At 35.5% G+C, this 25,648-nt stretch overlaps 1 protein-coding gene across 1 annotated transcript in view; it reads left to right on the plus strand.

The window, feature by feature from the left end:
• The window catches only part of TSGA10 (testis specific 10), a 159,408-nt gene that overhangs the window by 133,238 nt on the left and 522 nt on the right, over positions 1-25,648 (plus strand). The window contains exons 16-19 of the mRNA XM_053705457.1: positions 2,296-2,505; positions 3,112-3,314; positions 4,786-4,890; positions 11,019-11,171. Of these exons, the coding sequence (XP_053561432.1) occupies positions 2,296-2,505; positions 3,112-3,314; positions 4,786-4,890; positions 11,019-11,171 (671 nt within the window). The remainder of the gene's footprint in view (positions 1-2,295; positions 2,506-3,111; positions 3,315-4,785; positions 4,891-11,018; positions 11,172-25,648) is intronic.

Here is a 25,648-nt window from a genome sequence, read left to right on the forward strand (position 1 = left end):
GCTAAAATTGCGGAAAAAGAGCGGTAGACCCTTTCCTGCCTGACTCGTAATACCAGCGGGCATTAAAAAGCAGCGTTGGGACCCCTCAACGCTGCTTTTTAAGGCTAACGCAAGACTCGTAATCTAGGTGTAAATTACTAAAAAAAACTACACCTTACACAAAATAAAGAACCCTAAAATTATCCAAAATTAAACAAAAAAGTTATTCCTATTCTAATACCCCTGTTAAAACAGCTCTTTTGGCCTTAAAAAAAGTACCCCCTAACATTACAACCCCCCATCCACCCAACACCCCAAAATACAAAAAAACCTAACTAAAAAAAAAACCTAATCTACCCACTGCCTCGAAAAGGGCATTTGTATGGGCATTGCCCTTAAAAGGGCATTCAGCTCTTTTGCAGCCCATAAAAATAATAAAAGCCCAACACCAACCCCAAAATCGGTACTCACCATTGCTGAAGTCTGTTAATAATGTAATTAAATACTTTGCGATGTGGGGGGTGGCCGATTAGGGGTTAATACGTTTTTTTAAACATTACAATGTGGAGGTATAGCGGATAAGGGGTTAATACTTTTGCGATGTGGAGGGGATGGCGGATTAGGGGTTTTGAATGGCGTTTTGACGTGTGGGTTTATTTATTTTTTTGCAGGTAAGATTTTTATGGATGATTTTAACATTTTTTTATTTTTTGTTACTAGCCTCAATATGATATACTGCCGTAAGTTACTGGCGACGCCAGAAATGTGTAGTTGCGCACACCTCATTCATCTGACTTACGGCAGTATATTATTTGACTACGCAGTTTAGGTGATTCACCTGATGTGCAAGGCGATGTGGGTTTCATCAGCTGCACTGAAATTTACGCCACATAAATAATCTCGCCACATATGTGCATAGGACGCTGAAAAGCAGTAATAACTGTTACTAGAACCACATTTGCCAGTGGAAGTATATTGTAAAAATGCTTCTATTTAAAGGGAAATGAGGCACAAAAATGTCTTTCATCTCTTAGATAGAGCATAACTAATTTCTAATTTGCTTCTTTTTTCTAATTTGTTTTGTTCTATCCTTTGTTGAAAAGCATACCTAGGTAGGCTTTTAATCTGGAAACGAACTGCTGTTTGGTGTCTTTTTATATATATATATATATATATATATATATATATATATATATATATATATATATATTTATATTTATATCACTTTTTATTGGTTTACCAATGTGGTCAGCTAGCTCCCTGTAGTGCATTGCTACAATAATGATACCAAGAAAATTAAGTAAAAACGATAATAGAAGCAAATAGGAAAGTTGTTGAAATTTGTATCTGAATCATGAAAGAAAAATGTTGCGTTTCATGTCCCTTTAAAATTGAAATGCACCAATCTATCCCTTTAAGGACACACAATGTACAGGATATATCCATGTCATTAAGAGGTTAAATTCTACAAACTTTACAGTTGCTATATTAGATGACAGTATTATCTGCACATTGTGCAAACAAAGATCATACCGTTGTTTATACACTTCTCATTATGATGTAAACGTCACAGGCCAGGATAGAATTTCCAGATGACATCTTTTTTTTTTGTCTCTTTTTTGCTGTGTTCTGACTGTGGGTATTGTATTGTTAGTATGTTATGTATGACGATGACATGGCCTCAAGAAATGGGACAGGGATTTAATACTTAAAGGGACAGTCTACTCCAAAGATGTTATTGTTTAAAAAAATAGATAATCCCTTTATTACCCATTCCCCAGTTTTGCAAAACGAACATGGTTATATTAATATACTTATTACCTTGTATCTAAGCATCTGCGGAATTCCCCTTATCTCATTTCTATTTACAGACTTGCATTTTAGACAGTTTGTGCAGATTTATGAATAACTCCACGCGAGTGAGCACAATGTTATCTATATGGCACACATGAATGAGCAGTGTCTTGCGGTGAAAAGCCATAAAAAAATGGCCTGAGATAAAGACAGCCTGCAAGGGCTTAGAAACAGGCAGATATATAGATGTTTTTAAAGGTTATAAAGTATATTAATATAACAATGTTGGTTGTGCAAAGCTGGGGAATGGGTAGCAAAGGCGTTATCTATTTAAACTATAAACATTTTGGAGTAGACTGTCCCAGTGATTTTTCCTTATACAGTTATTCTTGCACACAAAATTAATTGGTGATTTAAATGACATGTTATAGTATGTATTTATCTCACTTGGTTAATCAAGGAATATATAATTAAACAAAAATTCTTGGGCGATTGAGATTAATTTTTTTTTAATTTTCCCAGCATTTAACTGCTGGACAGTCCTTTAAGTCACAGATCTCTTTGATGACAAAGTCTATTTCAAACTTGGAAGAAGAGTTGCGGCAAATCAAAGCTGAGAAGGTGTCTGTTCTCAGTGAGTTGGCATCTACAAAGGAGCTTTGTATTAAACTAGACTCCACCAAAGAAGCAGCAAATCGACAGTTAAGCACCAGGATCCAAGACATTGAAAGGGTATACTTAAAAAAATACTAGAACAAATATTAGTTATAGTTACTTATAATACTTATTATTTTATTGCATTCTCATTATTTTAAAATTAAATAATAAATTATAAGATAGTAGTAAGAATCCCCTTTTCTTGATGATTCAATTAACATGAGTAATTCAATTAATCATTTGCAGGAAGTACCTATCAGCCAATGAGCATTAGTAGGAAGTATCTGTTAGCCAATGAGCTTTAGCAGGAAGAACACAGCTGATTTTGCTGTATAAATTTAAATTTAAAGAGCTTTTACATCAAATTGTTCAGGTAAAGCAAATTCAACATCTTAGAATGCTATAATTTCATATTGATTATAGAATATTTAGCACCATTACTCTATAAGTGTATCATTCAATAATTAGTATAATCTCCTGTGAATGATGAGCCATTATAGGAATTACACAGAAAGACAAGGAAGCAGCATTCATTTACATATTATGTAAGACATGATGGCATAAAGTTTTACAAATAATTAGGTTTATTTAATCTATTTTATGCATTAATTGTCTATATTTTACCTTGTACCAAAAAGTTTTAAGCCTACAAATGACACAGCTTTCTGGTATTACTTGCAGCTGCACAATGAACTAGAATCTTCTCACTCAGAAGTAGAACTTCTTAGGAAGCAGCTGGCAAGTGAAAGAGTCTCCATAAAAAATCTAGAGGTGATGGCTGCAACCAGTCAAGATAATGAGTATCACTTGCAAGTGAAAACCAACACTCTTGAAGCAGAGCTGCATATGCTCGAAGAGAAACTGGCCCTGGCAGAAAGCAAACTGTAAGCTAAACGTTATAACCAGAGATGTTACAGATCTTTATATGGTTAATATGCTATAAATTACATTTAAGGGAGAACAATATGTATAAATGTCGTCTAAGATAGACAGGTTGTTATTATTATTATTATACTTTATTTAAAAAGCTCCAATAAATCATGCAGTGCTTTCCATGGGTACAAAAGATAAAAGTACAACAATGATACAATATTTTGACAAACAAATACAAGAGGAATTGAGGGATCTATTCCTGTGGAACTTACAATCAATAAGGGTAGAAGGGTGAGAAACAGGAGGTGAGGACTGCAAGGGTGAGAATGATGTTAATACAGAGTTATTTAAGGGCAATTATTAGATAAGTGGAATTCATTTGTTACTGAGTTGGGTGGTAGGCTTCCTTGAACAAAAATGTCTTTAGAGAGTGTTTAAAGGACAGATTAGGCGAAAGTCAGAAAGCGCAAGGAAGTACGTTCCAGTGGGTTGGTGCTGAACAAGAGAAATCCTGCAGTGCAGCATGGGAGGAAGTGGTGGTAGAAGATGCAAGGAGCAGGTCATTGCTGGACCTTAGGGGGCTCCTGGACTATATTTGTTGACTAGTGATGACAGGTAGGGGCCTACGGGGAGCAGCATTGGTAAGGGCTTTGTAGGTCAGGGTGAGAATTTTGAATTTAATTCTGTGAATGGGGAGCCAGTGAAGGGACATGCAGAGTGGTGCAGCAGATACAGAGTGCAGGGAAAGGTGGATTAGTCTGGCAGAGGTATTTAGGACGGCTTGAATGTGGGGGGGGGGAGGCCAGTTAGTAGGTTATTAAAGGAGTCAAGTCAGGAAATTACCTGGGAGTGTGTATCCATATCAAATTAGGATTTTAAACAAAATGGATTGGTACTCCAGGGCTATGGAATTTGGTGTTGCTTTACAAATAAATGGTGATAATAATACATACTCTAGAAAATATTCAACAAAATGTACTATCTTTACAAAAAGGAAAGACGCCAAACCTCAAACTCCATGTGAGCTGATTTCCAAGTATTGAGGTTCTATGGAAAGTAGCAGCTAGTAGAGGACCTCAAAACTTAACTATCAACTTTTACAATGGACAAAATGAAACATGAGATATTGATATATTTTACTTGTATTCACTTCTAGCTACCTACGCACTTTTTTTGTTTTCTTGTCTTAGCTTGTTATTGGAAACAGCTGTGCTAATATGTTGCCTGTGATAGTGAATAAACTCTTAATGTAATGTATATTGTGATCTATTCTTGTTATCTCACATTAATATGTCATTGCTATAGAAAGTTATTTTTTCACTCTCTCACATTATTATTGTTGTATATATGCCATGTGGGTAGCACTTGCTTCCTATGTAGGCACTGCAAAACAAGGAGATTTGGCTACAAGCTTGTTAACAATACTAATGGATTCAGTTTATTGCAGATAATGTTTTGCTTTTTCTTTTTATTCAATACCAGTGGAAATCAGAGTAGAGAAACAGCCCAGCTAAAAAGCAAGATAACCCAGCAGGATACTGAGCTCGAAATCACAAGGAGACAACTTTCAACAGAGCGCTTTGAAAGGCAAGTGTAGGTGTATCAGATTGCTGTTTTATACTGAATTTGCAATCTAAAGCATCATTGAACAGGTTGATAGGTTGGTGTATACAGAAGTGAAACATGCATGACTATATTAAACAATCAATAGCGCAGGGTGCGATCTCTTGTACTTGCTCTTGTGCTAAGAATAACACACAATCTGTGTAACAAGTGGATAGGTGAAGGTTTTAACCAGAGGAAGTAGGCAAAAACTTTTTTAGTGCATTTACATTTAATGTATAGAATAAGGAGCATTGTTAGTGATGAATTCAAGGGACAGTTCACCCAAAAATGTTCTCCCCTTTAAATTATTCCCAATAATTCATTTTACCTGCTAGAGTGTATAAGTAGCTCCTTTACTCCTATTTCAGCATTTGAAATAGCTGATTTAGCCTGTGGTATCCCCACCAATACTGAAAGTTTCTATACTGGAGTCTATGCTATTGAATAGCCTAAGTAAACACAGCAAGCAGAAGAAATTACACTCCCAGTGGGATGCAAGAAAGTTAAGTAATGATAATTTACCATTGTTCTCTCTAAGTATTGAGCTTTGGTTTTCCAGACAAATATAAGATAAGGAAGCAAGTCTGTGTGTTCCGCTCAAGCGCAATTTAATACCATTGAATAATTTCTCCTTTTTTAGACTTAAAAGTACAGTCTACACCTTGGTCATCTTAAAGTCTTACCTTAAATTAAGCTGCAAATAGCCTCCTGCACCTTTTCTATATCATGCAGCAGGAATGATAAAAAAGTTATTTTAAAATGAATATTGTTTCTGGCTACTTTGAAATGGCTGCCAAGCTCCGCCCACTGATGACGACATGATCTGGGCTGCATATGGCATTCAATCACAAAAAGCTCACTAGTTGGATTCACCAGTCTGTCAATGCTATTCAGCACAGTGTCTAGATGCAGCCCAGATCATGATGTCATTAGTGGGTGGAGCTTGGCAGCCATTTTAAACTAGCCAGAAACAATCTTCATTTTAAAATAACTTATTTACCATTCCTGCTGCATGATATAGAAAGGGTGCAGGAGGCTATTTGTAGCTTAATCTAAGGTAAGACTTTAAGATGACTAAAGTGTAGACTGTCCCTTTAATATAAACCATTATTATTAATAGTATAGCAAAGAACTACATGATGTACTCTGCTTGCTCGCCACTGGGGTAGTTCACCTTCAGCTTAGTTCTCTATCAGCTTAGTACACCCTCAGCTTAGTTTACCATCAGTTTAGTACACCCTCAGATTAGCTCACTATCAGCTTAGTACACCCTCAGCTTAGCTTACCATCAGTTTAGTACACCCTCAGCTTAGCTCACTATCAGCTTAGTACACCCTCAGCTTAGCTTACCATCAGTTTAGTACACCATTAGTTTAGTACACACTCAGCTTAGCTCACTATCAGCTTAGTACACCCTCGGCTTAGCTTACCATCAGTTTAGTACACCCTCAGCTTAGCTCACTATCAGCTTAGTACACCCTCGGCTTAGCTTACCATCAGTTTAGTACACCATTAGTTTAGTACACACTCAGCTTAGCTTACTATCAGCTTAGTACACCCTCAGCTTAGCTTACCATCAGTTTAGTACACCCTCAGCTTAGCTCACTATCAGCTTAGTACACCCTCAGTTTAGCTTACCATCAGTTTAGTACACCCTCAGCTTAGCTCATCATCAGTTTAGTACACCTTCAGCTTAGCTCACTATCAGCTTAGTACACCATTAGTTTAGTACACACTCAGCTTAGCTCACTATCAGCTTAGTACACCCTCAGCTTAGCTCACCATCAGTTTATTACACCCTCAGCTTAGCCCACTATCAGCTTAGCTCACTATCAGTTTACTACACCCTCAGCTTAGCTTACCATCAGTTTATTACACCTTCATCTTAGATCACTATCAGTTTAGTATACCCTCATCTTAGCTCACTATCAGCTTAGTACACCCTCAGCTTAGCTTACCATCAATTTAGTACACCAACAGCTTATCTCACTATCAGCTTAGTACACCATCAGTTTAGTACACACTTAGCTTAGCTCACTATCAACTTAGTACATCCTCAGCTTAGCTCACCATCAGTTTAGTACACCCTCAGCTTATCTTACAATCAGTTTAGTACACCTTCATCTTAGATCACTAACAGTTTAGTACGCCTTCAGCTTAGCTCAATATCAGCTTAGTACACCCTCAGCTTAGCTCACTATCAGCTTAGTACACCCTCAGCTTAGTTTACCATCAGCTTAGTACACCCTCATTCTCGCTAACCATCAGTTTAGTACACACACAGTTTATCTCACCATTAGTTTTGTACACCTTCAGCTTAGTTCACCATCAGCTTAGTACACCCTCATTTTAGCTCGCCATCAGGTTAGTACACCCTCATTTTAGCTCATCATCAGCTTAGTACACCCTCATTTTAGCTTGCCATCAGGTTAGTACACCCTCATTTTAGCTCATTATCAGCTTAGTACACCCTCATTTTAGCTTACCACCAGTTTAGTACACCCTCAGCTTAGCTCACCATCAGTTTAGTACACCCTCAGCTTAGCTCACCATCAGTTTAATACACCCTCAGCTTAGCTCACCATCAGCTTAGTACACCCTCAGCTTTGATCACCATTAACTTAGTACACCTCAGCTTAGCTCACCATCAGCTTAGTACACCCTCAGCTTAGCTCACCATCAGCTTAGTACACCCTCATTTTAGCTCACCATCAGATTAGTACACCCTCATTTTAGCTCACCATCAGTTTAGCTCACCATCAGCTTAGTACATCCTCAGCTTAGCTTACCATCAGTTTAGTACACACTCATATTATCTCATCGTTAGTTTAGTACACCCTCAGCTTAGCTTACCATTAGTTAAGTATACCCTCAGCTTAGCTCATCATCAGTTTAGTACACCCTCGGCTTAGCTTACAATCAGTTTAGTACACCCTCAGCTTAGCTCATCATCGGTTTAGTACACCCTTACCTTAGCTTACCATTAGTTTAGTACACCTTCAGCTTAGATCACTATCAGCTTAGTACACCCTCAGCTTAGCTCACCATCAGTTTAGTACACCCTCATCTTAGCTCACTATCAGCTTAGCTCACCATCAGTTTAGTACACCCTCAGCTTAGCTCACTATCAGCTTAGTACACCCTCAGTTTAGCTCACTATCAGCTTAGTAAACCCTCAGCCTAGTTTACCATCAGCTTAGTACACCCTCAGCTTAGCCCACCATTAGTTTAGTACACGCTTATTTTAGCTCATCATCAGCTTAGTACACCCTCATTTTAGCTCACCATCAGCTTAGTACACCCTCATTTTAGCTCACCATCAGCTTAGTACAACTTCAGCTTAGCTCACCATCAGTTTAATACACCCTCAGTTTAGCTCAACATCAGCTTAGTACACCCTCAGTTTTGATCACCATTAACTTAGTACACCTCAGCTTAGCTCACCATCAGCTTAGTACACCCTCAGCTTAGTTCACCATCAGCTTAGTACACCCTCATTTTAGCTCACTATCAACTTAGTACACCCTCAACTTATCTCACCATCAGTTTAGCTCACCATCAGCTTAGTAAACCCTCAGCATAGCTTACTATCAGCTTAGTACACCCTCATTTTAGCTCACCATCAGCTTAGTACACCCTCATCTTAGATCACCATCAGTTTAGTACATCATCAGCTTAGCTCACCATCAGCTTAGTACACCCTCATTTTAACTCACCATCAGCTTAGTACACCCTCAGCTTAGCCCACCATTAGTTTAGTACACCTTCAGCTTAGCTCACCATCAGCTTAGTACACCCTCATTTTAGCTCACCATCAGCATAGTACGCCCTCATTTTAGCTCATCATCAGCTTAGTACACCCTCATTTTAGCTCACCATCAGCTTAGTACAACTTCAGCTTAGCTCACCATCAGTTTAGTACACCCTCAGTTTAGCTCAACATCAGCTTAGTACACCCTCAGCTTAGCTCACCATATGCTTAGTACACCCTCATTTTAGCTCACTATCAGCTTAGTACACCCTCAACTTAGCTCATCTTCAGTTTAGCTCACCATCAGCTTAGCTCGCCATCAGCTTAGTAAACCCTCAGCATAGCTTACTATCAGCTTAGTACACCCTCATTTTAGCTCGCCATCAGCTTAGTACACCATCAGCTTAGATCACCATCAGCTTAGCTCGCCATAAGCTTAGTAAACCCTCAGCATAGCTTACTATCAGCTTAGTACACTCTCATTTTAACTCACCATCAGCTTAGTACACCCTCAGCTTAGCTCGCCATCAGTTTAGAAAACCCCCAGCATAGCTCGCCATCAGTTTAGTAAACCCCCAGCATAGCTCACCATAAGCTTAGTAAACCCTCAGCATAGCTTACTATCAGCTTAGTACACCCTCATTTTAGATCACCATCAGCTTAGTACACCCTCAGCTTAGATCACCATCAGCTTAGCTCACCATCAGCTTAGTACACCCTCAGCTTAGATCACCATCAGCTTAGCTCACCATCAGTTTAGTAAACCCTCAGCTTAGCTCACTATCAGCTTAGTACACCCTCAGTTTAGCTTACCATCAGTTTAGTACACCCTCAGCTTAGCTCATCATCAGTTTAGTACACCTTCAGCTTAGCTCACTATCCGCTTAGTACACCATTAGTTTAGTACACACTCAGCTTAGCTCACTGTCAGCTTAGTACACCCTCAGTTTAGCTCACCTTCAGTTTATTACACCCTCAGCTTAGCCCACCCTCAGCTTACTACACCCTCAGCTTAGCTCACCATCAGCTTAGTGTACCCTCATCTTAGCTCACCATCAGCTAAGTACACCCTCAGCTTAGGTCAACATCGGGGTAGTACAACCTCAGCTTAGTACACCCTAAGCTTTGATCACCATTAACTTAGTACACCCTCAGCTTAGCTCATCATCAGCTAAGTAAACCCTCATCTTAGCTCACTATCAGCTTATCGTTTAAAAGGACAGTAAATTTGAAATTAAACTTTCATGATTCAGATAGAGCATGCAATTTTAAGCAACTTTCCAATTTTCTTCTATTATCACATTTGCTTTGTAATCTTAGTATTCTTTGTTGAAGAGTAAATCTTGGTAGGCTGATAGGAGCTTAGGAGTGTGCACGTGTCTATAACAGTCTGTGGCAGCAGTATTTGCAACTAATGTATAACATTGCTATAAACAATGTTGCAAGCACTGCTGCCAAATGGCTTAATACACGTGCACACTCCAGACGTAGGATTGCTCTTTAACAAAGGACCAAGAGAACTAGGCAAAATTGATAATAGAAGTAAATTAGAAAGTTGTTTAAAATTTCAGTTTCTATCCAATCAATGGACGCTTAATTTTGACTTTACTGTCCTTTTAAGCAATATCCAAAATTAATTAAACTGTACACCTCCATAAATTTCTATTATGTTGGGATTTAGCACACTTGTGCTAGCCGACATTGCAGATGTTAGTGCACTCTAGACTATCACTCAAGCAATAAAAAAATAACTTGTAATATAAGCATAAAAATAGAAGCACTATTGATTGCGCTTGAGCAATGTTAACGCACAATAGCACTAATATTTTTGCATTTCACTTGTAACATAGGCCTTAATGAGTGAATACAGAGCAATCACAATTATACAGGTATTTTACAGTAGGTATATTTCATATTAATTATTTTAACCCTTTAAGGACACAGCTTTCAGTTTGCTCAATTGTTTTATGACGGAAAAATTCCGTCATATGTCCTTAAGAGTTTAATATGTATTACAGTCCACATTAAAAATAATATCTCTGTTCAATGTAGTAATTATTAGATAACGTATAAACCTAATGCTAAAATACTAAACTGTCTTTATTACTAAAGGGAAAATAGCCAGTAGTTTTCTATATGACAATATCTAGTTCCCAACTATTGTAGTTCCATTTAACATTAAATAGTACTATTGAAAATCATTATGTTCCATTAGTAGATATAAGATTAATATATATTGTAATAAAGCTTATTATTATCAACACCATTTTAATATTGTTTTTATTTTTAGCAAATTATAGAAGTAAACTTTAAATAATGACATTTATTACATTTTGAGAAATATTTATTTTTCCTTTAGAGAACGTGCTGTTAAAGAGCTTCGACGTCAGAATTATTCCTACCAGCCAAGCTCTAGCTTTAGGAATTCTGTGAGTCCTTCTGGTATTTCACCTGAACGTAGATTGCGATCTCCTGAACGTCGCTCCAAATCACCTGAAAGAACACTAGAAAGGTAAATAAAAGTGGCTAATAGGCAAGAACATATGGTGATGTGACAAACAAATAAATGTAAGACACTAAGGGCGGATGATTTAAGGAGCAGCGGTCTTAAGACCGCTGCTTTTTAACTCCTGTTTCTGGCCAGCCGGAAGGCTTGTGCGGAATAAGCAGCATCTGCTGCTTAATAAATCGGCCCCTAAGAGTGGATCGGTAGTTTTCCTCTCGCACATTATCCCTGCTAGACTTCAGGTTTTTTTGCACGTTATGTTGAGCGTGTATTAAAAGTTAAAAGTAATACAGTTTCACTTAGGCGCTAACCTGACGCTCGAATAAAGACGAACTTCAGCTGTGTTAATGGAGCGGAAAAGTGGGGGGAAAACTAACAATCTTACTCGTGGGCAAACCCGATTGCATTGTCGGGTAAGTGCGCTAACCCGACATGAAATATGAATATTTCACATTCCAATGTTCTTCACACACACCAAAAAAAAATAATGTATATACTGTATGTTTTACATGTTTTCATCTATTTGACTGCAAAGGGGTCCAATGTACTTATATATATATATATATGTCTATATATGTATACATATTTATTTATGTGTTATATGTGTATATATGTCTGTAAATGCATATATATATACACATATAAATACATATTTACACACTTATGAACATATATAAAATAATATGTATGTATATTTACGTTACAGCCCTTTGCATGCCTTTTTTTTTTTACTAACACCTGAGACCTCATATCTTTGAGCACTTATAACTTTTTTATGTGATGTTTTAAAATAATTTTTTATTATACAGTGTTATTGTGAGTGTAACTGTACTTTAAAATTTATTTGTGGCGTGTTTTGTGGAACAGTTAAAGGGACAGTATACACCAATTTTCATATAACTGCATGTAATAGACACTACTATAAAGAATAAGATGCACAGAGACTGATATAAAAATTCAGTATAAAACTGTTTAAAAACTTACTTAGAAGCTCTCAGTTTAGCTCTGTTGAAAAGGTAGTTGGAAAGCCCACTGCAAGTGGTAAATAAGACACTCCCCCCCTCCCCCTTCTTTTGCATATGAAAAGACCCTTTACACAAACAGGAGCAAGCTGGAGTAGATATCTGTCGGTATTCTCCTAAAACTTTGGGGCTTGGTTAGGAGTCTGAAAATCAGAGCAATGTTATTTAAAAATAAGCAAAACTATACATTTGAAGAAAAAAAAACTTCATGAGCTATATAAATAGATCATCTACAAAACATTTATGCAAAGAAAAAATTAGTTTATAATGTCCCTTTAACCAGAGCTCTTAGATCGCGCTATCCACTTTTTTTTTTTTTTTTTTTAATATATTTTTATTGGAGTTTTTAAATGAAAAATACAGGCATAGAATGACAGTTTCCATTATATTACAGCATCATATATATGCTAACATTATTGAAATACCTAGATGCTAACAGGTTTGGGTAGAACAGTGAAAAAACTTGGCAACCTGAAAATGAATCAGCCAATTAGAACCAGGCATCTCTCTTGTATCTCGATAATAGAGGGGAATTGTTAGAGATCTTAAAGAGCTCTTCAAGGTCTCATTTAAAAAACTTGAGTATGGTTTATTAGATATAGGATGATGGAACTTAAAGGTAATATGAAAATATGAGAGGGCTTTCATGCCCTCATGAAATCACGTGTACTTATAATGATGGAAGGTAAGGGGACGGGGGACTGGGAGGGAGAGAGGGGAGGAGGGGGGAATGAAGAAGTGAGGGGGTCAAGCGGTATCCCATTGTGTTAGTCATTAATGTATATGAGGGCGCAATCAATAGTTAAACGTTGTGGGTAGTTGTGTTGGGTTTCCAGTCTGTGTCGTATTGTTCCTTCCAGTCTGCCCAAACAAGTTCAAACAAGTCAGAATTGTTTAATTTATAAAAAATATCCTTCTCCGTGCTATCCACTTTTAATCTAGTCCTAAATGTCAAGATATTTCAAAGTAACTATTATACAGAAACACAGATTGTCTATTAGGCTGTTTTTTTAGGTAAGTGATTGCCCCAGAAACCTCAAAAGACTGCACTCTGCCTTTAAAAGGTATTTAAATACACAGTGCTTAAAGGGACAGGCTAGTCCAAAATAAACTTTCAAGATACAGATAAGGCATGTAATTTTAAACAACTTTCCAATTTACTTTTATCACAAAATTTGCTTTGTTCTCTTGATATTCTGAGTTGAAAGCTAAACCTAGGAGGTTCATATGGTAATTTCTTAGACCTTGAAGGCCGCCTCTTATATGAATGCATTTGGACTTTTTTTTACCACTAGAGGGTGTTAGTTCATGTGTGTCATATAGATAACACTGTGCTCACACTCGTGGAGCTACCTAGGAGCCAGCACCGATTGGCTAAAATGCAAGTCTGTCAAAAGAGCTGAAATAAGGGGGCAGTTTGCAGAGGCTTAGATACAAGATAATCACAGATGTAGAAAGTGTATTAATATAACTGTGTTGGTTATGCAAAACTAGGGAAGAGGTAATAAAGGGATTATCTATCTTTTAAAACAATAAAAATTCTGGTGTAGACTGTCCCTTTAACAAACTATTATGTGATTAAAGGTCTCCAGAACAGTTTATGTTGAAATGTACCTATAAAATTTCAGGAAGAAATAGACAGTGAAATGTATCTCCACACTATTGTGTGTTTTGTTAAATTGTTGTACTGTAATACCTGTTGAAATATGTGAAAATAAATGGTATTCTACAAATAAATTAAATAGAAATGGGTTCAACCTTCTTGGTAATTCAATATTGCAGTGTATATGTCTTGTAGGTTGTGCATTGTAAGTAACCTGAATAATTCCTCATTTTAATAAAATGTAAAATATAAAATAAATAATTTATTTCATTATATGTTAAATATAAATAATGGATATTGGGTCAATCAATCTCAAGTGGTCCAATATAGGTTGCTTGACCATTTTTAGTTTTCCTAATTTTTTGACTGATTACCTCTAGTTTTGGTATTGCAAAACCACAATTTTATTATTTTTATGTTACTTGGTTTAACCACAACAGTCATCTTTTTGTTTTATGGTGTACAACAAATTTTGGTTATACAAATGTTTACAGAAACCTCAATATCTCAGTTTAGGATTGTTTTAGCTTTTTGGAAAAAAAACTGATCTCTAGCTCACATTACAGGGTACATGTTTATATATAAACATTTTGCACATTCTGAATCTTTAGACTTAGAACTTAAAGGGACATGAAACCCAAATGTTTTCTTTTATGATTTAGAAAGAGCATGCAATTTGTAATATCTTTCTAATTTACTTCTATTATCTAATTTGCTTTATTCTCTTGATATATTGTGCTGAAAAGCATATCTAGATATGCTCAGTAGCTGCTGATTGGTTGCTGTACATATATGCCTCATATGATTGGTTCACCCATGTGCATTGCGATTTCTTCAACAGAGGATAGCTAAATAATGAAGCAAACTAGATAATAGAAGTAAATTGGAATGATGTTTAAAATTGTATTCTCTACTTGAATCATAAAAGACATTTTTTGGGTGTAGTGTCCCTTTAAAGGGACAGTCAACACCAAAAATTTTATTGTTTAAAAAGATCATCTCTTTATACAGTTTTGCATCACCAACATGGTTATATTAATATACTTTTAACCTCTGTGATTACCTTGTATCAAAGCCTCTTTTGACAGCCCCATGATCACATGGCTATTTATTTATTATCTATTGACATGCATTTTAGCCAATTAGTGCAGTGTCAGCCACAACTTCTCGGGAGAGAGCACAATGTTATCTATATGGCCCAAATGGATTAGCAGTCTCCTGTTGTAAAAAGCTTATAAAAAAAGCCTGTGATAAGAGGCTGTCGGTAGTGGCTTAGAAACAGGCAGAAATTTAAAAGTTTAAAGGGACACTAAACCCAATTTTTTTCTTTCATGATTCAGATACAGCATGCAATTTTAAGCAACTTTCTAATTTACTCCTATTATCAATTTTCTTTGTTCTTTTGCTATCTTTATTTAAAAAGAAGGAATGTGATGCATAGGAGATGGCCCATTTTTGGTTGAGAACCTGGGTTATGCTTGCTTATTGGTGGGTAAATTTAAGCCTCCAATTAAGCAAGCGCTACCCCATGGTGCTGAACCTAAAATGGGCTGGCAGCTAAGATTTACATTCCTGCTTTTAAAATAAAGATAGCAAGAGAACGAAGAACAATTGATAATAGGAGTAAATTAGAAAGTTGCTTAAAATGTCATCTCTATCTGAATCATGAAAGAAAAAAATTTTGGTTCAGTGTCCCTTTAAATATTATAAAGTATATTAACCCCTTGAGTGCTAATGATGGCTCAGAGCCGTCATTAACATTCAACTATCTTTTCTGCAATCTGGGAGCCCCATCAGCTCCTACCCCGGCAATCGGGCCTGCATAGTGACAGGCATCGCCGGGGCTTTCCGTTACGGGCGGTGACGTCATGCGCAATGACGTGATGAAGTAAACACGCAACTTTATTTAAAATAGTTAATACAAAGTATAGGGAAAGGGGACATGCTGCTTAGAAACCTGTATCTCAGGGATCTAAGCAGCTACAGACCCCCAAGACCCACCATTGGAAAGGTAATCGCCTAACCTTTCCAATGGTATAAGTCTTGGGGATCTGGGGGGGAAATAAAAAAGTTAAAAAAAATTTTTTTGAAAATAGTAAAAAACAGAGAAATATTAAATTCAGCTTAGCACTCAAAGGGTTAATATAACAATGTTGGTTGTACAAAGCTGGCGAATGGGTAGTAAAGGCGTTATTCATCTTTTTAAACAATAACAATTTTGGTGCTGACTGTCCCTTTAAGTCCTAATTTAATGATTCAACTTTTAGGGTCAATTTAAAATGTGAAGGTTTCAAGTCTCAGTCCTAAATTTTAAAGGGATTACAACAACTGTTACCAAATAGCTGATGATATTTCAATATAATTTTTTTTTCATGGTACTTACAAACTGATGTAACATCACATCCTACCCTTGAATACAGTAACCCATGAGTAGTAGTCACTTACTGCTTTTATCACAGAAGAGCCAACACCATAGCTCTGTTTATGACACTGTTAAATTGTTAAACACCCAAGTAAACACTTATTTTCCATATTTGGATAAAATCTATTCCTGCATCACTTGAAACTAACACACTTCAGCTCTAAACATATATGTCAGACTAGAATGCAGCCATTACACTGTCAAGCTGTGGTCATACACTTGCAAGTTTGGGCATGCCCAGACATACAAAGACAAGTCTTCCTGCCCTAATGTTATGTTTGTGCCTGCACCAACATAATAGATCATGTCTCACAGTTGCCAATATCAAATGTAGCAAAATCGTAGAGCTCATTTACAAGCATAAGCTATTGTATATCAATCATAAACATAATTAGTGTAAAATAATGTCCATTTTTATTATTTGTTATGCTAATATTATATCTTGTCATTTCTCAAAACACATGAATAAAGCAGACTTTTCCCCAGATTTCTATTAATCCTAGCTCTGTAACCAGTGGAATCTCAAACTCAAAATGTTTACAGCAGAATGCTACCAAAGAGGACTTATATCTGTAAAAAGGTTCCTATCTGGTCCCCCACCAAAGATAATCAACCTGAAAGTGAGGGGAAATGTTAAAAAATTGCACTTTCTCGTCCCCGTTAATAAAAGAGATGCCTCAAACCTGAAATGTTCTGTTTGCACACTTTGCTTACCTAGGTACAACCCCAAAAAAGTGGAACATTCAGCAATTTTCATCATTACATTAGGACTTAAAGGGACAGTCAAGTTCAAAATAAACTTTCATGATTCAAATAGGGCATGTCATTTTAAACAACTTTTCAATTTACTTTTATAACCAATTTTGCTTTGTTCTCTTTGAATCTAAATCTAGGTAGGCTCATATGCTAATTTCTTAGACCTTGAATGCCCCCTCTAATCTGAATGCATTTTGACAGTTTTTCACCACTAGAGGGCGTTAGTTCATGTGTGACATATAGATCACATTGAGCTCATGCTCGTGAAGTTACCTAGGAGTCAGCACCGATTGGCTAAAATGCAAGTCTGTCAAAAGAACTGAAATAAGGGGGCAGTTTATAGAGGCTTAGATACAAGGTAATCACAGAGGTAAAACGTGTATTATTATAACTGTGTTGGTTATGCAAAACTGGGAAATGGGTAATAAAGAGATTAACTATCTTTTTTAAACAACAAAAATTCTGGTGTTGCCTGTCCCTTTTAAGTTCTAAGTCATAGATCACAAATATGCAACTGTTTATATATGTACTTGTACCTTGTAATGTGATCTAGAGATCTGTTTTTGTTCCAAGGAGCTACAACCATCCTGAGTTGAGATACTGAGGTTTCTGTAAACATCTGTATAACCAAAATTTGTTGTGCACCATGACACAAAGATGACTATCATTGTCAAACCAAGCAAAATAAAAATAAAAAAAACTACGGCTAGATTACGAGTTTTTGTCGGTAAGGCTTGCAGGGCTAACAAGCCTTTTTTTTCTAACGCTACCTTAAGACAACGCTGGTATTACAGGTTTTTTTAAACCTGGCGTTAGCCGCAAAAAGGTGAGCGTAGAGCAGAATTTAGCTCCACATCTCACCTCAATACCAGCGTTGCTTACGGTAATGGTAAGCTGGCTAAACGTGCTCGTGCACGATTTCCCCATAGGAAACAATGGGGCTGAGCCGGCTGAAAACAAACCTAACACCTGCAAAAAAGCAGCGTTCAGCTCCTAACGCAGCCTCATTGTTTCCTATGGGGAAAGAAAATTTACGTCTGCACCTAACACCCTAACATGAACCCCGAATCTAAACACCCCTAATCTTACACTTATTAACCCCTAATCTGCTGCCCCCGCTATCGCTGATACCTACATTATATTATTAACCCCTAATCTGCCGCTCCGGACACCGCCGCCACCTACATTATCCCTATGAACCCCTAATCTGCTGCCCCCAACATCGCCGACACCTACATTATTGTTATTAACCCCTAATCTGCCCCCCCCCAATGTCGCCGCAACTATATTAAATTTATTAACCCCTAATCTGCCGCCGCCAACGTCGCTGCCACTATAATAAATTTATTAACCCCTAAACCTAAGTCTAACCCTAACCCCCCCTAACGTAAATATAATTTAAATTAAACAAAATTAATTTAACATAATTAAATAAATTAATCCTATTTAAAACTAAATACTTACCGATAAAATAAACCCCAAGCTAGCTACAATATAACTAATAGTTACATTGTAGCTATTTTAGGATTTATATTTATTTTACAGGCAACTTTGTATTTTAACTAGGTAGAATAGTTATTAAATAGTTAATAACTATTTAATAACTACCTAGCTAAAATAAGTACAAAATTACCTGTAAAATAAATCCTAACCTAAGTTACAATTACACCTAACACTACACTATCATTAAACTAATTACCTAAACCACCTACAATTAATTACAATTAAATTAAATAAACTAAATTACTAAAAGAAAAAACACTAAATTACAGAAAATAAAAAAAGAATTACAAGAATTTTAAACTAATTACACCTAATCTAATCCCCCATATAAAATAAAAAAGCCCCCCAAATTAAAAAAAATTCCCTACCCTATACTAAATTACAAATAGCCCTTAAAAGGGCCTTTTGCAGGGCATTGCCCCAAAGTAATCAGCTCTTTTACCTTTAAAAAAAAAAATACAATACCCCCCCAACATTACAACCCACCACCCACACACCCCTACTCTAAAACCCACCCAATCCCCCCTTAAAAAAACCTAACACTACCCACTGAAGATCACCCTACCTTGAGCCGTCTTCACCCAGCCGGGCACAAGTGGTCCTCCATACGGCAGAAGTCTTCATCCGATCGGGGCAGAAGAGTTCCTCCAGACGGTAGAAATCTTCATCCAGGCAGCAACTTCTATCGTCATCCTTCCGGAGCGGAGCGGGTCCATCTTCAATCCAGCCGACGAGGAGCATCCTCTTCAAACGAAGTCCTAACGAAGAATGAAGGTTCCTTTAAATGACGTCATCCAAGATGGTGTCCCTTGAATTCCAATTGGCTGATAGAATCCTATCAGCCAATCGGAATTAAGGTAGGAAAAATCCTATTGGCTGATGTAATCAGCGAATCGGATTGAAGTTCAATCCGATTGGCTGATCCAATTAGCCAATAGGATTGATCTTGCATTCTATTGGCTGTTCCAATCAACCAATAGAATGCAAGCTCAATTCTATTGGCTGATTGCATCAGCCAATAGGATTTTTCCTACCTTAATTGCGATTGGCTGATAGGATTCTATCAGCCAATCGGAAATCAAGGGACACCATCTTGGATGACGTCATTTAAAGGAACCTTCATTCTTCGTTAGGACTTCGTTTGAAGAGGATGCTCCGCGTCGGCTGGATTGAAGATGGACCGGATGAAGACTTCTGCTGTATGGAGGACCACTTGTGCCCAGCTGGGTGAAGACGGCTCAAGGTAGGGTGATCTTCAGGGGGTTAGTGTTAGGTTTTTTAAGGGGGGATTGGGTGGGTTTTAGAGTAGGGGTGTGTGGGTGGTGGGTTGTAATGTTGGGGGGGTATTGTATTTTTTTTTACAGGTAAAAGAGCTGATTACTTTGGGGCAATGCCCCGCAAAAGGCCCTTTTAAGGGCTATTTGTAATTTAGTATAGGGTAGGGAATTTTTTTATTTTGGGGGGCTTTTTTATTTTATTAGGGGGATTAGATTAGGTAGGTGTAATTAGTTTAAAATTCTTTTAATTCTTTTTTTTTCTCTGTAATTTAGTGTTTGTTTTTTTAGTAATTTAGTTTATTTAATTTAATTGTTATTAATTGTAGGTGGTTTAGGTAATTAGTTTAATGATAGTGTAGTGTTAGGTGTAATTGTAACTTAGGTTAGGATTTATTTTACAGGTCATTTTGTACTTATTTTAGCTAGGTAGTTATTAAATAGTTAATAACTATTTAATAACTATTCTACCTAGTTAAAATAAATACAAAGTTGCCTGTAAAATAAATATAAATCATAAGCTAGCTACAATGTAACTATTAGTTATATTGTAGCTAACTTAGGGTTTATTTTATCGGTAAAGTGAAAGTAAAGTTTTTCTTAGTTCAATGCATTTTTTAACATATAATGTGACCAACATCCTAGTCGCTAACTTTGTTTTTTCATAATACCATTGCTTTCAAATAAATCTTATCTTTATTCAGACCCTTTTTTCGCAGCTTCCTCCTCCCCCTCGCATTCTTCCGGCTTTGTCTCTGTAAATGAGTTATGCGCTCCTAACCGCTGTTAGCGTAACTAAGCGTGCACGTTCTCGATCTGTAGAACTATGCGCATGCGCAATTCTACCATCTACACTCCGATGCATTATATCAATGAATCACTTTAGTCATTCAGCAGTGCACTCTGTTCTGTAATATCGGACTGAGAAGCATAGCGGCAAGTAATAAAGAATCTCAAAAGATTGTAGAAATAATTATTTATTTTTTGAGTGACTAGACTATAATATAGAATAACTGTTATTAGCAGCATTTCATGTTGAAAACTTCGTTAGTATGGATGTAAAATAATGTAATTTGTATTCATGATTTTCTTTTTATAGTTTTAACAAGAGATAAGTTATATAAAGATATGAACAAAAGAAAAATTCCAAAATCTTTATTGCTTTTTAGGATGAGTTGAATATAATATAGAAATGCTTTTATTTTCAGCATTTCATTTCGGTAACATATTTATTATTTATTTAAATCTGTGTTATGTTCTACATACCTTTCTTTTCAGAAAATATCAATTAATTGCTGATATAAAAAGACTAAATTATGTTACAATAAAAAAAGGAAACTTTGCGTATGCAATTCTTAGTTTTAAGAGATAAATCAATTGATTTTTATTTCCTTTAGAGATTATGAACAGTTCTGAATGAAATTTTAAAATTTTTATCAAATTTATTTTCATATCTTTAGGATTATATATTATAGGAAGAAAAAAAATGATATAAGTAATTTAAACGTGTATATATATAGAGATTGATATAAATGAAGATATTAAATGAATTATATTTACAAAGAATGAACTTATAAATGACACTTGCGCTAATCTATCATGTATTTGAAATAATACATCTTATTTAAAAGTTAGTATTCTATTAAATTAATTGCGATTAATATCAAATTCTTTTATAAACATTATTGTTGCTTATTAAAGTATGATAATACTTATTTTGTGCTCGTTAGTATATATACATAAATTATTATGAATATAGAATTACGGAATGTCAGAAATAGAAGCTTTGATTCAGTTGACGATCGATATTGAACTATGGCTCACAGTGCGCATGCGGTAGATGTGAACGCGCAAATCTTGTGGCATAGAGGTTTATCTCTAACGCATGCGCAATAGAGGAAGTGGGTGTCTTCAATTCCGAAAGAGACGCCAGTGGGGGACCCAATCCGTTAGATACGGATGATAACGTCACGATTGAACAAAATTTTTTTTTAATGCGGGTGGAGGAGCGAGGGTAGACGACGGCACAATAAATAAGTATATTACAAATGTGAAAAATGTTTATAAAAAAATGATGAATGAAACTATACTTTATTTTTAATATACTTTTAAGTGGTAGCGAACTGTCTGTTTGACTTTACTTTCACTTAAGTATTTAGTTTTAAATAGGATTAATTTATTTAATTATGTTAAATTAATTTCGTTTAATTTAAATTATATTTAAATTAGGGGGTGGGTTAGATTTAGGATTAGACTTAGGGTTAGGGATTAATAAATTTATTATAGTAACATTGGGGTCGGAAGATTAGGGGTTAAATGTAGGTAGGTGTCAGCGACTTTGGGGGGGCAGATTAGGGGTTAGTAAAATTTAACTAGTGTTTGCGAGGCGGGAGTGCGGCGGTTTAGGGGTTAATACATTTATTAAAGTGGCGGCGATGTCCGGTCGGCAGATTAGGGGTTAATAATTGCAGGTAGGTGGCGGCGACATTGGGGGCGGCAGATTAGGGGTTAATAAATATAATGTATGTGTCTGCGATGTTAGGGGCAGCAGATTAGTGGTTCATAGGTATAATGTAGGTGGCGTTGGCAGATTAGGGGTTAAAAACTTTTATTTTAGTGTTTGCAATGTGGGGGGGCTTGGTTTAGGGGTTAATAGATAGTTTATGGGTGTTAGTGTACTTTGTAGCACTTTAGTTGAGAGTTTTATGTTCTGGCGTTAGCCCATAAAACTCTTAACTACTGACTTTTAAATGTGGTAGGAGTCTTAACAGGAGAGGGTCTACCGCTCACTTCTTCCAAGACTCGTAATACCAGCGTTAGGAAAATCCCATTAAAAAGATAGGATACGCAATTGACGTAACGGGATTTGCGGTAGCCTCAAGTCGCGGAAGAAAAGTGAGCGGTGAGACTGTACCTGTCAGACTCCTAATATCAGCGTTAGGAAAAAAGCAGCGTTGGGACTTCTCAATGCTGCTTTTTAAGGCTAATGCCAAACTCGTAATCTAGGCGCTAGTGTTTTTGCAATGCCAAATTATGCACAAATTAATTTACTTATTACACACTCTTCTTTTTACCAACATGTTCTTGAAACAGCTCCACTAGTATGATGTCTTACTGGATAATACTTAGGAGTACCCAATAACGACAGTGCATACATCAGGAATGGGCAACATGCCCATGTAACGTTCCCTGTGGTCCTCATACAGTCTGATTAATGAGTACAGTTATCCCTTTCCCACAGTTTACAAACACAATCTCCATTCACCCAGTTTATTTTAGTTTTCCACTATGGTTTGAATAACAAGAATAAAAAATACTTCCATTGCAAGGCCTGATTTGTAGTCCTATTTCCTAGGACCATCCTAAAATCATAACATTTCAATTTGAATTGTGCAACCTATTTGTTCATATTTCCTAGGTTTATGATAATGTATAAGTCACCATCTTGCTTTGTTTCCCATCACAGGCTAGTTATAGACATCAGTGACAGAAATTAAATAATCCATATTCAGTTTATTCAAATTCTGTGATTTGTAAAAATAATCTTGTCTATATATTACGGATGAGCAAATGTGTTTATATTCGAATTTGAATGTTAGAACGAATGTTATTGTAGAAATTCGATTTACATAATCGAATGTTGACAAGAACGAATATTCTCAAAAATTCTATAATTGAATTCTATTTGCAGTTTTCGAATGTCACTTTTGAATTTGAATGTTCATAATTAGATTGAATGTCCACATTTGAAATTTCGAATGTAACATTATATTTTAAAAAAACTATTCAGAAATTGAATAGTTCATGTGGTAGGAAGTTTAGTAAATTGATACATAATAGATACAAATATATTAATTTGTATGTTTCTATTTCGAATATTGCATAATTTGAATATTACATTTAAAGAAGGCATTAGAAATACTATTACAAATATATAAATTCAAATTTTTCGAATTCGAATATTGCATAATTCGAATATTACATTTAAAGAAAGCATTATAAATACTATTACATATATAGAAATTTGAATTTTTCGAATTTGAATATTGCATAATTTGAATACATGAAACAAATGTTAGAATGTTGTACAAACATTTAAAATTCGAAACGAACAAATGAATGTGTTAAAATGTTAAAATTTATTTCATTTTCCGAATGTTGCGAAACTTTCACCCATCCCTATTATATATACTTTAACTATGCAAACACATCTGATGAGCTATTAAATATAGATACTGTAGATAGATAGATAGATAGATAGATAGATAGATAGATAGATAGAGAGAGATAGTGTAGATACTGTAGATATGATAGTTAAGATAGATAAAATAGATAGATAGATAGATAGATAGATAGATAGATAGATAGATAGATAGATAGACATGATCGATAGATAGATAGATAGATAGATAGATAGATAGATAGATAGATAGATAGATAGATAGATAGATAGATAGATACGATAGATAGATAGATAGATAGATAGATAGATAGATAGATAGATAGATAGATAGATAGATAGATAGATAGATAGATAGATAGATAGATAGATAGATAGCAAAATCTGCAGCACTCCTCTCTGTCATTTTATGTGTTTGGTTTTTATTGATGTTAAGAAAAAATGATTGCAAAATAGCTACCTAATGTCTTGATTATTTTATTTCAGGAGTGCTCTATATAGAAACTATTAAACTGCTGAAACTGAAGCGACTTAACACCCAGAAAGAAGAGATGTGAAGCTTCTTTCAGTTGCTCTTGTGTATATTTGTGTTGTGTGCTAAATAATGTGAGAATTCTAAATATTCAATATGATTAAATAATCCCTTTTTAACTATAAAATGCTATTACATACATGAACTATACTTGTGTTTTTACTGTTTACTATGAAAATACTGATTGGATACTTTTTCCATCCCATTAGAACATAATAAATCAAAGTGTATGAATGGTAGGTTATGGATGTACTTTAAGTGTTAAAGTGATGACATTTCAATTATTTTGTCCTTTACTTGCATAAAATACCAATCTGAAAAGATATATATTTTAAAATTAAATGACGGCATTGTTGTTGTTGTTGCTTGTCTTTATACATTATTTCAGCTTCTATTGATATGTGGATATATAAAGTTAAATTGAAATTATTTTAATGTTATTTATGAAGGTGTCTTGAGTATAAAAGAGTTTATGGAGAAAATAAAGATAATTACTTATTATCTGGCATAGTATGTTGAATCTGTGGCAAAGTGCATCTTAGAAATATTAATAAACTATACACCATACAAACCTCTCTAATTAGTTAACAAATGTATTGTAGAAGTGAAAAAAAACATTTAATTGTCAGTATACCTGAAACCTACTGCTCTCCCTTTAGGGTATATTTATTTTTATTTTTTAAAATGCTGGCAATATAGTTTCTGTCTGGTATTATGTAGGAAATATAAACATAGTTAAAGGGACACTGTACCCAAAAAATTTCTTTCGTGATTCAGATTGAGCATGAAATTTTAAGCAACTTTCTAATTTACTCCTATTATCAAATTTTCTTCATTCTCTTGGTATCTTTATTTGAAATGCAAGAATGTAAGTTTAGATGCCGGCCCATTTTTGGTGAACAACCTGGGTTGTCCTTGCTGATTGGTGGATAAATTCATCCACCAATAAAAAATTGCTGTCCAGAGTACTGAAACCAAAAAAAAGCTTAGATGCCTTATTTTTCAAATAATGATAGCAAGAGAACGAAGAAAATTTGATAATAGGAGTAAATTAGAAAGTTGCTTAAAATTGCATGCTCAATCTGAATCACGAAAGAAAATTTTTGGGTACAGTGTCCCTTTAACATTATTTAGCTATAATGTTAAATATCTTTGTTTGTGTCTTTTATTTATCTATACAGCCAAAAAGAA

Source organism: Bombina bombina, chromosome 3, assembly GCF_027579735.1.
Source record: "Bombina bombina isolate aBomBom1 chromosome 3, aBomBom1.pri, whole genome shotgun sequence".
In the NCBI taxonomy this organism is placed as follows: domain Eukaryota; kingdom Metazoa; phylum Chordata; class Amphibia; order Anura; family Bombinatoridae; genus Bombina; species Bombina bombina.